Here is a 15,375-nt window from a genome sequence, read left to right as displayed (position 1 = left end):
TCTTTCGTCAAACCAAACAGAAATTATTTACAAAAATAGTTTTTTGTAGGAGGATGGGACAGACTATAGTGGGGAATGTGGGCAGTTGTCTCTGCCATGAAAAAAAGGAAGCAGTGCCTTTTGCATTTAAAAAAAACCGTATTATGCTATAGGCAAAGGAATGATGACAATACTAATTTTCTGTGATGTGTGTATGTGTGCATGGATGGATGGATGGATGTATAAATAAAACTGGTGATTGTGCATTGAGGATCCCCCCTCCCCTATATTAATAATTGATATTGATAATTACTCTTATAAATAAAAATTAAAAGAAAACAGTATGCTGGTTAATGTGGGCCCTACAGTGGCTTAAGTGACCTCTATCTCGACTTTTTTTTTTTTTTCTTCTCTTTTTTATAGATCAGTGCACCACAACTGGTACCGTATATCAAAGGCTGTGGTATCCCGTTTGTGGGTTGGTGCATATAAAAAATCCCTTACTACTAATGGAAAAATTACCAAATGTTTGACATCCAATAGCCTATATTAATAAATCAAGATGTAGTGGTGTAGGATTATAGGTATTGTGAATTGATTGTCCAAATTTAACGTAAGCAAAAGATCAATCGGCCTAGGATAGTAGGTCAAATCATACATGTATCCTAAGAATAAGATCAAATGCCAGATGATCACGGTGGGTTATAGGCTACTGTTCTTGACCCATAATTTTGACTTTTATTGTAAAGAGGAACCCTATTACTACTACAATAAATCAGCCTTAGTCGTGTGGAGGGAGGGGGCATGGGGGTTAAACGGCTGGCTACGATAATGCAGTAAATTATAATTATTTTACGAACAACTATCGTTCAGAATCACTATCGGTCGGTGCTCCTTCCAAAGTGAGCAATGTACATATAGAAAGAAAGACAATGTCGCGCAGGGCGGATGGACTGCTTTTTGTCGGTCGTTTGAGTAAATCGACAAGAGTCCGTGATTTAGAAGAAGTATTCGAGCCATATGGACGTATGATCAGATGCGATATCAAATATGGTTTGTAGATTGAATATAGTTTTGTTACAGTCAGGTAAATTCGAAGATTTCTACGACCACGTAGATTCACATAAATAGGTCTCACTACACACATTGTTTTGTTTGTTTAACGACCCTATTACTTTGCATGGGATCAGGCTAAAACAGCACCACTACCAAAACGGAACCATTTTCGTGAAGTAGGGCGATCTCGCCACGGGCGAAATCGCCGTAAATTCCATATACTGCTGGGCGAAATCGCCGTACTATATATATCTAACTAAAGAGGAATTTTATGATTTAAAATGTTTATATTACTAACATTAATTACCTTATAAACTCATTGTGTGGATGTTTATATGGAAAGAGTTCCGTATGTTCCTCACTATTGGGGTATTGAATTAGCCATATGAACTGGGTATTGCATTAAACACTACAAACGACGTAGTGCTAGGCCTGGATTTGAACTCCAGACCATCGGGACTGTAGCCGCGCACTGTATCCACTCGACCACGCAGTGGATCAACAAGTGAAACTGTATTTTAATACTTATAAATCTCATAGGTGTATTTTGACGGAATGAACCGAATGTCTCCGGAATAAAACGAAGATTTAGTCCCATAATGCCTCATTCTGTCTTCTGTGCTATATTTCTTCCAAAAGCACCATCAAAAGCAACCTTATGGAGGAAATTTTACACAGAATAGTCAAAATGTCTAATTTTTCAAAGGCAAAACATAGCGATACTGGATTACGAAATATAAACATTATGCTGGTTTTATAGAACAAATTGTTTTGAAATATATTGTATATAACTATCGCTAACCCTAACCCTAACCTTTTAAGCTATAACGGAACCATTTAAGCTATAACGCCACCTCAATGTTGGCATAAACCAAGGAAAACAATCCCCCCACACCCCCCAGGGGAGGTGGATATTTTGCCCCAACTTTATGTTTTAATTATAATACCATAAATAGTGTGCATGTTATCAGTTTTTCCTAATGCAATATTTTGGTATATCCAGCTATTACTTCACACTTTAGTAGAGTCAACCCAACATGGGCAAGAACTGAAGACCTCTCTACATTTCTGACTGGATGGTGTCACGGATAGCAGTCACAACACAGGATAGAAACATTATTTGTTGTATTTTGCCAGATAATCCCAACACCATCACACAAATTTTAGGCAGTTATCTGTATTTTCTGAAAAGTACAAAACAAATTGTGGTTTTTGAGAATTATATTGTGTACTGTTACTGTAAGATGTGAAGATATATATGGACAGTCCGGCATTTAGTCACATTCTAAAATAAAGCTGAATTACCCTTACAAAACCTACACAAATATGTACAGAAATATTTATAGTCTTAAAAAAAAAGTAGGAGAACCTGAAATATTAATGTTAATATCAACTATTAGACCGAACATACGTTTTGACCACAGACATTCTAGTAAACAACGTTCAGGTCTCTTTATCAATACACCGAAAAGCGTTCCATAGTTTACACATGCATCATGCAGTTGCCCCGTACACGTGCGTGGGGTGTCATTCTCGATTTTGACAATTTCCAGGAAGGTCCATTAATCACTGTGGAACATTATTTCTGTCAATCTTTTTCATTCTGTTGATCATACAGTTGTTATTGTTTTGTTTTTAGTAATTTTTATTGTTTGAATTTGTGATTTACTGATAAAAAACCCCGTCAACTTTCAAATTTCACTTTTGACCCCAATCATCCTTCAAAATCTTTGGTGGTCATAAAATCTACTGTAATACTGAACTACCAGTTGTAATGTTTGCCCCATTAATTAACTTTTATCATATAACTATTCCCCACAGCTAATATACCTTACAATTTTGGCAGTTGTAAATTCTTATTAAGAGTTCCCAGGACTTCTAGATTATGGTAGCCCCACTCCCATGGCTAGTGATATTCAGTGTTGGGCTAGAAAATAATTAGTGTAACTAGCCTGACGGCTAGTGGGAAAAAAGCCCTTGCTTCATTTACATATTTTGTAAATATGAATATCCTGCCCCCTCTTTCTACCCCAATCTAAGGGTTTTTAAGCGCAATTTCCCTCTTTAGGTGACGTATCTGATTATTACTATTAGTAAAATTAGTAAAATTGTATTTATTTAAAGTAGGGCTAGTACATTTTTAATCATGGCTAGTGCATTTTTAAAATCACTGATCCTATTGCTAGTGGATTTTTATAAAATTCTAGAAGACCTGGTTCCTTACTTTTTTTGAAGAGTATTTATGTGTAGGCTATATATTACTTTTAACAATGTTATGTTTTCTTATATTTGAAGTGATTCTTTGTTAAATTTAATGTTAGTTCAGAAAATACAGAATTATATGAAATCAAGAGGCAACAGTTTCAGTCATTGACAGTTTCTAACCAATTAAAAAAGGTTGCACAACTTGAACAATGTCATGGTTGTATTTTGTCTACTGTCAACTCCTGACATGTGAAATATGTATATAATGATTTAAAAATGTTAAAATGAACGTACTAATTTCTTGGTCCATCCAGGCCGATGTCACAATGTATTCGATAAGCCAGTCAGTTTGGTATGGTACTTTAGCATCCATCATATGTGTTCTGGCAACATATACTCTTCAAAAGAAGAAACGCAAAACCACATTGTCGTAACATTTGGAGAATTGATTTAATTATTGAATGGTGAGTCCGATAATTACCAAATGTTGCAGGATTGTTCACAATTCACTCTAGTCCATTGTGAGTAAGTGATAGGACACACCACCAAGGTCAAGGTCATCTGGAGTCAATACCGGGTGTGGCCTCCGCGTGTGTTGACAACTGCCTGGCACCGCCTGCCCATTGAAGCAACCAGAGTACGGATGACGTCCCGGGGGATGGTGGCCTGCAAGGCTGCTGCCAGCTCGGGCAGGGTCTGGGGCTGTGGTTGTCGCTGTCGGAGGCGTCGGTCCAACTCGTCCCATAGATGCTCAATTGGGTTCAAATCCGGTGATATCGATGGCCAAGGAAGGACATTAATGTTGTTGTTCTGTAGGAAAGCCGTTGTGAGACGTGCTGTGTGAGGCCTGGCGTTGTTATGTTGGAACACTGCGTTGGCGTTGGCCATAACTGGAACGATGTGTGGCCGGAGGATCTGGTCAATGTAGCCCTGTGCATTCAGGTTGCCCTGCACGTGGACCAGGTCAGTTCTGCCAGTGTGTGAGATGGCTGCCCACACCATGACACTACCCCCGCCGAATCTGTCCACTTCCTGCACGCAGTTTGCCGCATAACGTTCACCACGACGCCTATACACGCGACATCTTCCATCATGACGTCGGAGCAGAAATCGGGACTCGTCACTGAACCACACCTGTCTCCATCGCAGTTGAGGCCATTGTCGATGAATCTGGCACCACTGCAGTCGGAGTCGACGGTGTTGTGGTGTTGAGATGACACCTCGAACTGGACGTCTGGCACGAATTCCTACCTCACGTAGGCGGTTCCGTACGGTCTGGTCGGATATCCTGCGCAAACCTGGTATTGCTGCGGCTGTGGAGGTGGCAGTAGTCAATCGTTCCCGAAGGTGGCGTACCCGGATGTAGCGGTCCTGCCCGGGGGTAGTGACCCGTGGTCGACCGGATCTAGGGAGGTCACGTGTTGATCCATGTTGCTGGTAACGGTCCCACAGTCTGGAGATGGTGCTTGGGGACACATGGAATGCCCTGGCAACGGCCGTTCTGGATTCGCCTGCGTCTAGTCGGCCGATGGCATTGTTTCTCTGCGGTTCACTGAGACGTGGCATGTCCTGGATTGTCAACTGTCGGCCAGATACAGAGGCCAGGCAAGCGAACACCCTGCACTTTTATACTGTCGGTGTTCATGTTGCACGTGCAGACAACGCACATGCAGTGGTGACATGGTTTGCACGTGGCTGCGTTTTTGCGAATATTCACATTTTGGAACTTTATTGTACAGTAGCTGCGTTTTATCGAATGTAACCGTGGGAATGTGTTTGGGACATGCAATGACCTTATATTCACAAAGCATGAACCGGTAGGAAACATAAAATCGGAGTTATAACCCATTTGTACCCTTTTGCGTTTCTTTTTTTGAAGAGTATATATACATTACAGACTGTATCCATATTTATACCTGCAAATTGAATTAGAAACGATTGTGTTAAATGACTGAGAAGAAATATCATTATATATAATTTTAGTTAATATGACCCTTGTACACAAAATTTAAGTTCCATTCTTATATCATCATTTACTAATATAAAATGCATGTTTCAAGTTTAATACACTTGGGCCTCAACTGTCAACAGCACTGATATCTGATAACATAGAAATCTTGTTATGTTTTCAGTGGCAATATTAAGCTATTTAGTGATTTCCCTAGAAATTTGGCAAGACATGGTAGACCAAAAACTTTTGGGTCATTTTCACCATTTTCGGGGCATTTTTTTTTCATTAAAAATACACAAAAATTAATTGAAATAAACATTAATGTAATTTATGTGCTTGCTTTAATAAATGAATGGCAAAAGATATAAAAGGCATATTTTATTAATTAATAATACCTTTTTGGGTGTTTTATAAAGGCAATTTTAGAAACAGTAGAAAAAGGAGCCATCTTCACTAACATCACTTCGTTACGGCATTTTGTAACCTCTGGGGATACCTCTTGTTGTGCGTCAAAGGCTAAAAATAGCCCAATTGGCATCTGGCAACTTGTTTTTTTCATCAAGGCTTTTCAGAAGAAAAAAATACTAATAAAAAAAACATGGTCGCTATTTTAAAAATTAACTATCTGATATATTAATATAAACACTATTCCCTTCCATACATCTAATTAAAATGTGTCTTTACTGGGGCACTTTAAATTATGTTGGTGAGCTGTGTGTTATACTAACTTGTAGGATCAATTCCTGTAGGTAGACACATTATACATGGATGGATATCCAATATATAGGCCATTTTGGACATTATTCTTGTTTGCTGATATTCGAATCCAGCACCTGAACGACACGATACAAGAGGTGGGACATAGTCCAGTGGTAAAGTTCTCTCCTGATGCAAACTCCGTCTATTGATACAGGTCTATCAGGTCCATTGAACTATTTTTCATTTATGCCAGTGTTCCTCAATTGGTGTAATAAAGCCTGTTGTATGTACTATCCTGCCTGTGGGATGGTGCATGTAAAAGATCACTTGCCCATTGCGTGGCAGAAGTGGGCTTTGTCTCATTATTTGTGTGTTCCTTTAAAACCATATATAACCAGTAATAAATCTGTTGAGAACATTACAAAAACATTTCTTCCTTCCTTCCTGGATACAATTTAAGTATTATAAGGAATGTGACATTTAGTTGGGAGTCCAGTATTGGTTTGTTTTAAGAGACATGATGTACATAAATTTAAATAAATAAGTGCCAAATTATATGAGTACATGCAGCTAGATTTTCCTGTTTTTTAGCACTACTTAAATTTTTACTGGACCACTGGACAACCATTGGGGTATATCTTGCTTGTCCGAGCAGATTTTCACTTATCAGGACAAACGGACTTACTTCAAACACTGGAAACCCTGTTGATAAAATTATTTCTTACAGAATAAACCCAATATAGTAGATTTCCATTTACAAATGTTGACAAATTAAAACATTTGTTTTCTTAGATGTCTCCCGTAATTTTATTGGATCAGTTGGAGGAATTTACAATTAAATATTTTTCCCACTGGAAATTGCAGTAGTAGGGCCCAGAAAAGTATTTGCACCACTGTGACAATACAATGAACTCTTATTCAGATGTCAGTTTATTTTAAATGACTGACTATTGCCACTAATGCCAAACAACTTTTTGAGTACTGTATTTGTGATTAAAATTTAATAATTTATATATTTTTTGTTTTTGTTTTGCAGGAGCTGAAATGGGTGAGACAATATGACAAGTGTATCAAGTAGATCAATCTGTGGTTTGATCAGTGGATATTAGGACTGACTGGGGCATGGGGTTTATATTGGCACAAAATTCTGACAAAACACACGTCTTAATTTTCTTATATTAAATAAATGACCTACAATAATCATAATTTTAGCTAACTTTTACATTGGTGTCCAAAAAAGGAAGGTCATCAAGCAGGTTAAATAAGCTAACAACTGGAATTTCATTGACTTTTGGAACTTCCTAGTCAGCTATGAATACAGATTAATAATATGTATAAAACCAGTGGTTTTCCGTTTCCAAGAAACCTATTTTCCAATTCATGTTTTTGTAAATTCTGTTGCAGAATACAATATGTAATTAACAATTTAATGATAACATATAAACAAAAACCGAAAAATTTAATGGTTCCAGTAATACAAAGTAACAAAATATATTTGCAAAACACCAAAAAAGAGTTTATAGTATTTATTTCAATAACTTGGCGACATATGGGTATTACTTTTGTAATGGTGGCACTGGTCATCTTTTGCAATTAAAGAGCTCCAACATAAAGTTTTCACATGTTCATCTATATCTCACAAACTATAAATCCTAGATTAATGAAACTTTGTTTATAGTAATTCTAATCTATAAAATATTGCAATGTATCTTTTACAAATTTAAACTTTATGAAATTAATTTGTTTTTAGTTTTTCTTTTTTGTAATGAATTTTTTTTAAAAACTAGATTAATCCTGAATGTTAAATAACAAATCAGTTTATGATAAGTGATACATTTAATCCTGTGGAATCTTGTTTTTTTAGCTTATGCTTTTATTGATTTCGAAGATCGGAGAGATGCAGAGGTAAGCATATTGTTTGTTTCTTTAATTAATTGTTAAATAGTACTAATAAACATTACCATGTAAAGCCAGAGTTGAAGCAAGTTGTATTGTTAGTGATGTCATAAATGTATTAGTTAATTTCAATTGCAGAATGAACTAGATGTTTTATTTTAGCTGGAATTTTTTGCTGAAATTGAAAACAGTATTTATTCTACTTTATGTGATGTATTAGGTCAATATTTGAAATAACTTTGTTTCTTAATATTATAGAACATTAACGTAAACAATTTAGTTTATTGTTATTTCTTGCAATTATCATTACAATGTAATTTTTGTATATATGAAATAAGTTTAAAAATTCGTAATACAAATGTAATTAGTATGTAAAGACAAAAGTTTTGTAACATATTGATGTTGATTTTTTTTTTCTTAATCATTTTTTCACACACTTGGATCATTTGCATTAATTTTGAATTGATAACGTAGCTGCCATTGCCAGACACACTCTGAACCTCGCTGCCGAGGCCAAAGCAATCCATTGAGCCAGGTGCCAATGAGTTTTAGCCACGACCATGACCCTTAGCTACCAAGACTACATTTGCCTTTAGCCAGACCAGTCCCAAGTGCCATTAGCCTATTTCTCTGGTTGACACCCGGCCCGGCCTGTCATTACCATAAACTCCAAAGTATTGACCATGTATGACCGTGCCGAACTTGCCTACATGTTCCTCTCCATGTTGCAAGACCTTTCAAAGCCATGTCCAGGTGGCAAGCAAACCTCCGTGGCTTTCAGTATGTGCTTGACGGATTTTATTTCTATTTCTATATTACATATGTGTAGTGTTATCTCGATCATTTCTTTGTCTGTAACCTTTCTGTGCTCTTCATTTCTTTGTGGGGTTTTTTTTTTTCCTTCTGTGTGTATTTGTTTTTGTATGTAAATATTATGTAGTATTTAGAAGCCTCATTATTCTTGTTTTACATAATTTTATTTGGTATGGGTGTTTTTTTAATATGTATTTCTAAATAGAGAATGGTATTTGTTCTTAAATTATGGATTAAAAAAATCAATGCTTATTTCATATTGTTTAAAAACAAAATACAGTGATGTGAAAACCAATTAAGTGAACAACTACTTTCCATTGATCTTCTTTAAGATATGTGGAAAGATGTGGCAGTATTAGAACATTTGAACAACATCTAAGCAGTTCCATCAGAATTCATGCATTGGCATTTCACACCTAGTAGATACAGATGTATTCACACCTAGTAGATACAGATGTGTATGCTACGAACAAATCCTGTTGTAGTCTGTAATTAACTATTTAACGATAAATACTGAATGATTATAATACAATATAAATTCCAGTATATGATGTAATAATCTTTATAACGTTCAATGTGTTGGCTTAACTTAAATGAAAATGTGATAAGAGGTTAATCATGATGATTTTAAAACAGATTTACTTTTTAAAAAAACCCATTGTTTATATCCAGTATCATTTATTGAGTTTTAAAATATTTTTGTACTCTTTCTCCATCTCAGGATTGTTTGAAGTATGAGAATGGTCGCGAAATTTGTGGTGCGTCCATAATTGTTGAATGGGCCAAAGGCAATCCAAGACGTTCCTTGGTGAGGGTAAATTAATTTTTACACATAGCCCTTTTGTTGCTTCTATTTCTTCCTACAGTGTGCATAGTTGGTCTGAAGTCATCCTTTAAAACAATTTGTGTTTGCTTTTAACCTAATACATCATTTTATAAGTGTATCAGTCATTAAGTCTTTTTCTAAATGTAAGATAACACATTGCACAAGCGCAATAAATAGGAAGCGAAACCAAGATATGTGAAGTTCTGTGTATTTACATATTTTGAAAAGAAACATGCTTTTACTGCAATGTGATGAAGCATATTTATCAAAGAAAGCAGTGTTAAGATTTTGTTCAATGGACATCGATCGCATTTTGGCAGAAACACTATTGTTGTATTGTCGAGGTGTAGTAACAGCAATTGAATCTTCATATATTTTTATTTGAAGGTAGAAGATAAATGTAGATATTTTCTGTAACTGACAGACAGTACATGGCTTGGGGGAAAATTATTATCGAAATTTGTTTAACCATAGCGTTTCATCATTATGTAATGGGTGAAAAAGCATATTCTTTGACACCAAACTAATTGCATCAAATGTTATGAAAGTTTTTTTCTATCCACAACAAAAAACACACCATTTGTTAGACTTCAATGTTTTTACCACTGCCCAGCAACAAGAAAATTTACCTATGGTTCTGTTTGAGTGTTCTTTTTTGTTTGCAGGGAAATGACGAGTGCTACAAATGTCACCGAGGTGGCCACTGGGCAAGGGACTGTCCTGATGAGCGTTACGGTGGAGGTGGTGGCTGGCGATCCAGTCGCAGATACAGATCCCCTTCGCCACGCAGGAGGAGACGGTAAGATTGTTTATTATCATTGGTAGTATGAAGAATAAACAATCATTAAAGCAAGGACAGCCAAAAGACGAGTGGGCTATATCTCACTGCTAGAATTCACATCTCTGGTATGCAGGGTCACTGTACAGGGCTTCTAGAATTTTTATAAAATCCACTAGCCATGGGATTAGTGACTTAAATTTTTTTATTAGCTATAATTTAAAATTCATTAGCCCTAAAGAGGGAGATAGAGCTCCAAAACAATAACGTTGGGGTTTGGGAAGGATATTCATATTTACAAAATAGACTAACCGTCGGGCATGGCAATAGTAGTTATTCACAAGCCAAACATTGAATATCACTAGCCATGGCAGTGGGGTTACCATAATCTAGAAGGCCTGTCTGGCATGGCAATAGTAGTTATTCACTAACCCAACATTGAATATCACTAGCCATGGCAGTGGGGTTACCATAATCTAGAAGCCCTGTCTGGCATGGCAATAGTAGTTGTTCACTAACCCAACATTGAATATCACTAGCCATGGCAGTGGGGTTACTATAATCTAGAAGCCCTGTCTGACATGGCAATAATAGTTGTTCACTAACCCAACATTGAATATCACTAGCCATGGCAGTGTGGTTACCATAATATAGAAGCCCTGATGGGCATGGCAATAGTAGTTGTTCACTAGCCCAACATTGAATATCACTAGCCATGGCAGTGGGGTTACCATAATATAGAAGCCCTGTCTGACATGGCAATAGTAGTTATTCACTAGCCTAACATTGAATATCACTAGCCATGGCAGTGGGGTTACCATAATATAGAAGCCCTGTCTGACATGGCAATAGTAGTTATTCACTAGCCTAACATTGAATATCACTAGCCATGGCAGTGGGGTTACCATAATATAGAAGCCCTGTCTGACATGGCAATAGTAGTTATTCACTAGCCTAACATTGAATATCACTAGCCATGGCAGTGGGGTTACCATAATATAGAAGCCCTGTCTGACATGGCAATAGTAGTCATTCACTAGCCTAACATTGAATATCACTAGCCATGGCAGTGGGGTTAACATAATCTAGAAGGCCTGCAGTCACAGGATCAGTGGACTTCAGGTTTTGTTTTTTAGTCCTAACTGTTGCCCACAACTGGTACATGAAAGGTCGTGATGGAAACATTCATTTGCTTAGTGGACAATGTATTAGACTGTAATTATCTCCAAAACCATTGACTGCCAATACTAACATAGATACATGTTTCACATGGCTAACAGTTCATTCTTCTGCTGTCAGCAATTGTTTGATCAGTGCACAAGCTTTGAGTTTCAAAGTCTTATTATTACACATCTGTATAGGATTTCGGCATTAGTGTTAGAGATCAAACTTTGCATTATTGAAGTTAACTGAATGTGGTGGACATCAAATAGCCATATCCTGTCTATGTGAAAGCGTTTATATAGAAGATTCCTTGCTGCTATTCAGAGAGAGTAGCCTGTGTGGTGGTAGCAGGTTTTTTTTCTCTCTGTAGAACAACTTTAACAAAATAACAGTTTGTTGGAATTTAAATAGCTGTAACTTAAAATGTGCTGAGGTGCTGATAAACACATATTCCTTTTCTTTCAGGTTTATTCTCTCTATAGAAACACATTTTTAAATTAACAGTTTGTCACAATTCAGATAGCAACGGTGCCAGATGTAGCCCAGTGGTAAAGTGCTTGCTTGATGCACGGTCGGTTTGGGATCAATCCCCGTTGTGTGCCCATTGGGCTATTTCTCGTTCCAGCCAGTGCACCACGACTGGTACATCAAAGGCCATGGTATGTGCTATCCTGTCTGGGATGGTGCATATAAAAGATCCCTTGCTGCTAATTGAAAAGAGTAGCCCATGAAGTGTGGACAGTGGGTTTTCTCCCTCAATATCTGTATGATCCTTAAGAGTTCAACAAATCCGCTAGCCCGACGCCCGGGGCTAGTGCTTTTTAACACAGGGCTAGTGACAAATGCAAAACCAGTAGCCCGATGGGCTAGTGGTTTTAAAAAAAAACCCAATTTATTCTGATATTGGTCATCGCATAATGTCAACAAATCAATAAGTATATATTAATATTCAACTTGAACTAAATTTCTATAAAATGTAGTAACCAGAAGTTTCTATATTGTCAATTACAACAATACACACGATACAGACTTGACACTTAACAAGTTTCATGGACAGGAAACAACCTTAATAAAATGCGTGTTTTGATTGGTTATACGTCACGTGGTAGTAAAATCTGGCACAATCATGTCAACAAGGTAACAAAAGTGTGAATAGCCAGTCCCAATTAATTAAAAGGCTAGTATAACTGAAGTACAACTCAGTCATCTTTAGAATTACTGTGTTTGTCTTATGTATCTATTGTCTTCTAATTTAATGCTTACTTGCGATATGGATGTTGGCTATCACGGAACGCAATAGTGTCTGTACAAGATAATACTCTTTTTTTTGTCTATCAATTAACAAGTTAAATCTTGCCAATATATTTGATGATATCTGTCTGACAATGGATATATTGCCCTGCAGGTTACTTAAGCAACTGACATAACCGTTTTTGGTGACAATTCACTACCGAATAAACTGAACAAAACCATGCATTATTGTGTTGCATTGTATTGCGCATTAAATTCTTTTGTTTTGGGTGGTTAGAGAGAGGACTTGGTTAAATTACTTACCCACTCCGGATGAAGGGGCGGGGATGTGGGGTGCAAAAGCAAAAACAGAACAATGGTTTAGGATCACACATGACAAAATAGGATAGGTCATGCAGTTTAAAAAACCCACAACTATATTATTAATTTTGTTTTGAAACTTCATTCAACTCTACAGGTTGAGATAAATTTTCACTAAATAAAAAAAATTAATACTAATAATACTAAAATATATATATATATATATACTCATGTACATAAAAAAGGAGAAGAAAACAGGTCAGCCGTTTTTTTTAGGTAGGCCTACTATAGGTCCTTGAAACATTGTTTTTCAGTTTTATATAAAGTGTGTTGTAATTGATCAGAAATTTGGGCTAGTGCTTTATTTTGTCGGGCTAGTGGAATTTACAAACCCACTAGCCCTGTGGCTAGTGACGTTTTAACAAATTTGTCATACCCTGCCATATGTCCAACGCCATATAACCATAAATAAAAGTGTTAAGTGCGTTGTTAATTAAACCATTTCCTTCCTTCAAATAGCAAATATTCATTACCTCTTCTTCGAAAATAGCTGGAGTTCAAATTGCATGGATGTGTTGTTAGACAATTTTTAAATTTCTTTTTTCTCTCTAGATCTCGTTCACGATCAAGAGACAGGAGACGGAGTCGCAGCAGAAGTCGAGATCGTCGCCGACGTAGTCGTAGCCGGAGTGCTGACAGAAGCAGCAAGCGAAGACGAAGGAGCAGGAGCCTCAGCAAGGACCGGCGGAAGGAGTCATCAAAGAGCCGATCACGCAGTCCTCGGAAGTCTGAGAGTCGATCTCGCTCCAAGTCTAAATCTCCCACTCGGTCGAAGAGCCCGGAGGCAGCTAGAGATGGACAAAATGGCAGGTCGAGATCACGCAGTAGATCGAGGGCATCATCGGCTAAAGTCTCACGAAGCAGATCTGCCAGTCCCGAGCAGGAACAGTCATAAATCACCCACTGTCGTCGTGTTCATCAGATCATGTTGTGAACATTTTACTGGCATGAAACCCAAACATTTTCTTATCAGTTGTAAAGGAAGAGAAATTAAACTTTTTAAGTAGCCAAGTGATCTATGCTGGTTGTTCTGCATATAGATGTACTTGATTACTTAATGTGACTTGTTTTTTTATTACCTGTATATCATGGTATATGACGATGAACTCTTTAATTCATACTAACAGTTTGTCATCCAATTTAAGATTTTTAGAGAAATTGTTTATTCCAAACTTGATAGATTTTTATCTCTCTCTCTGTCTCTCTTGTTGGAAATATGAATTTTTCTTGCCTTCATAACATCACAGTTTTTCATTATTCATTTAATTAAAAATGTTTCACCAATGGTGGAGTCCACGATTTTCTTCTTTACAGAAATTCTTTTCATTAGGCAGCTGTAGATTAATACAACACCTACTGAGCTCCTTACATTGGAGTGATGTCGCATCCCCAATAGTTGATTTGTTTATTGGGTGGTGATCAACTTTAATTCAGTTATTATTACTAAATCACAAGGGAAATTAAAATATTATGTCTACTACTCGGGTATGGAATATTTCTGGTATATTTTGACCAGAATTTTGAATAACAAAAAATGCAGGTGTCCTGGGTAGGTTTTCTTTTTTATAAATACCGAGTATATCTCCATTATTTTATGTCCGAGTGTTTTAATTTTGATGTCTGTTGCTGTAAAATGAGAGAAATAAATCACTTTTTTTTCCCCCAGAAGTGTGGTTTTTTTTTTTTAATAATACAGATTTTTACGATGTTTGTAACTTATTTTATCTAGTTGTGTTTGTCTGGACAGTTTTCATAATTAATATTTAAATCGTAAATATACTCTCAGAAAACACATTCATGTGCCAAAGGTATATGTTTATTAGTAATGAAGGGAAAATAAATTGTTTTCTAGAAATTATTTATTAGTCGTTCATTAATATGCACAATTTTGGTGTGTTTTCACACACGTCACAAACTTTACAGTTGCTTTGAGACCATTTATTTGTGGTTTAAACAATATTTATTTCTGTTTATATATTAACATGGGATTGGTCAACGGGCGTAGCCTATGCCATTTTCTCACACACCTATTGGTGAGAACACCATGCGTTATTTTTGGTTGTACATAGAGGATAATAAACGAGTTACCAGTTATTATCAAATTTATGTCCCAAGTGAAAATTATTTCACGAGGAACATAAATTTGATAATAACTGGAACCAAGTTTGTTATTCTATTTATTACCTCAGCTATTTTTTTTCTCGAAAAACCTTTATTTTCCACGCACATGCACGAAGGCCAACCTGTATAGAAATGATGTAAACCACTAAATACGCACTGTTCTGAGAATTACTATAACGTTGTAATTTAATCACGTTCAAAGATAATTGAAAAAACACACACGTTCTTTTTATTCTGCTTCAAAATCTATAATGAATTGCATTAAAATGACATTTT

At 36.4% G+C, this 15,375-nt stretch overlaps 1 protein-coding gene across 4 annotated transcripts; it reads left to right on the top strand.

Annotated features, from left to right (window-relative positions):
• The first annotated feature begins 905 nt into the window (after window positions 1-905).
• LOC121380789 (serine/arginine-rich splicing factor 2-like) lies at window positions 906-14,836 on the top strand. Of its 4 annotated transcripts, none has more exons than XM_041509762.1 (7): window positions 944-1,032; window positions 6,927-6,938; window positions 7,755-7,795; window positions 8,261-8,566; window positions 9,321-9,407; window positions 10,091-10,224; window positions 13,531-14,836. In XM_041509762.1, exons 4-7 carry the CDS (start codon window positions 8,474-8,476, stop codon window positions 13,871-13,873), a joined length of 657 nt encoding a protein of 218 aa, XP_041365696.1. In that variant the 5' UTR covers window positions 944-1,032; window positions 6,927-6,938; window positions 7,755-7,795; window positions 8,261-8,473; the 3' UTR covers window positions 13,874-14,836. The 4 variants fall into 4 exon arrangements, with proteins under 4 accessions (XP_041365694.1, XP_041365693.1, XP_041365696.1 ...); XM_041509761.1 differs by having other exon boundaries at window positions 9,321-9,413; XM_041509760.1 differs by lacking the exon at window positions 8,261-8,566 and having other exon boundaries at window positions 906-1,032.
• The last annotated feature ends 539 nt before the right edge of the window (window positions 14,837-15,375 follow it).

This window comes from Gigantopelta aegis, chromosome 9 (assembly GCF_016097555.1).
Source record: "Gigantopelta aegis isolate Gae_Host chromosome 9, Gae_host_genome, whole genome shotgun sequence".
Lineage (NCBI taxonomy): Eukaryota > Metazoa > Mollusca > Gastropoda > Neomphalida > Peltospiridae > Gigantopelta > Gigantopelta aegis.
This window is presented reverse-complemented; position numbering and strand designations above follow the sequence as displayed.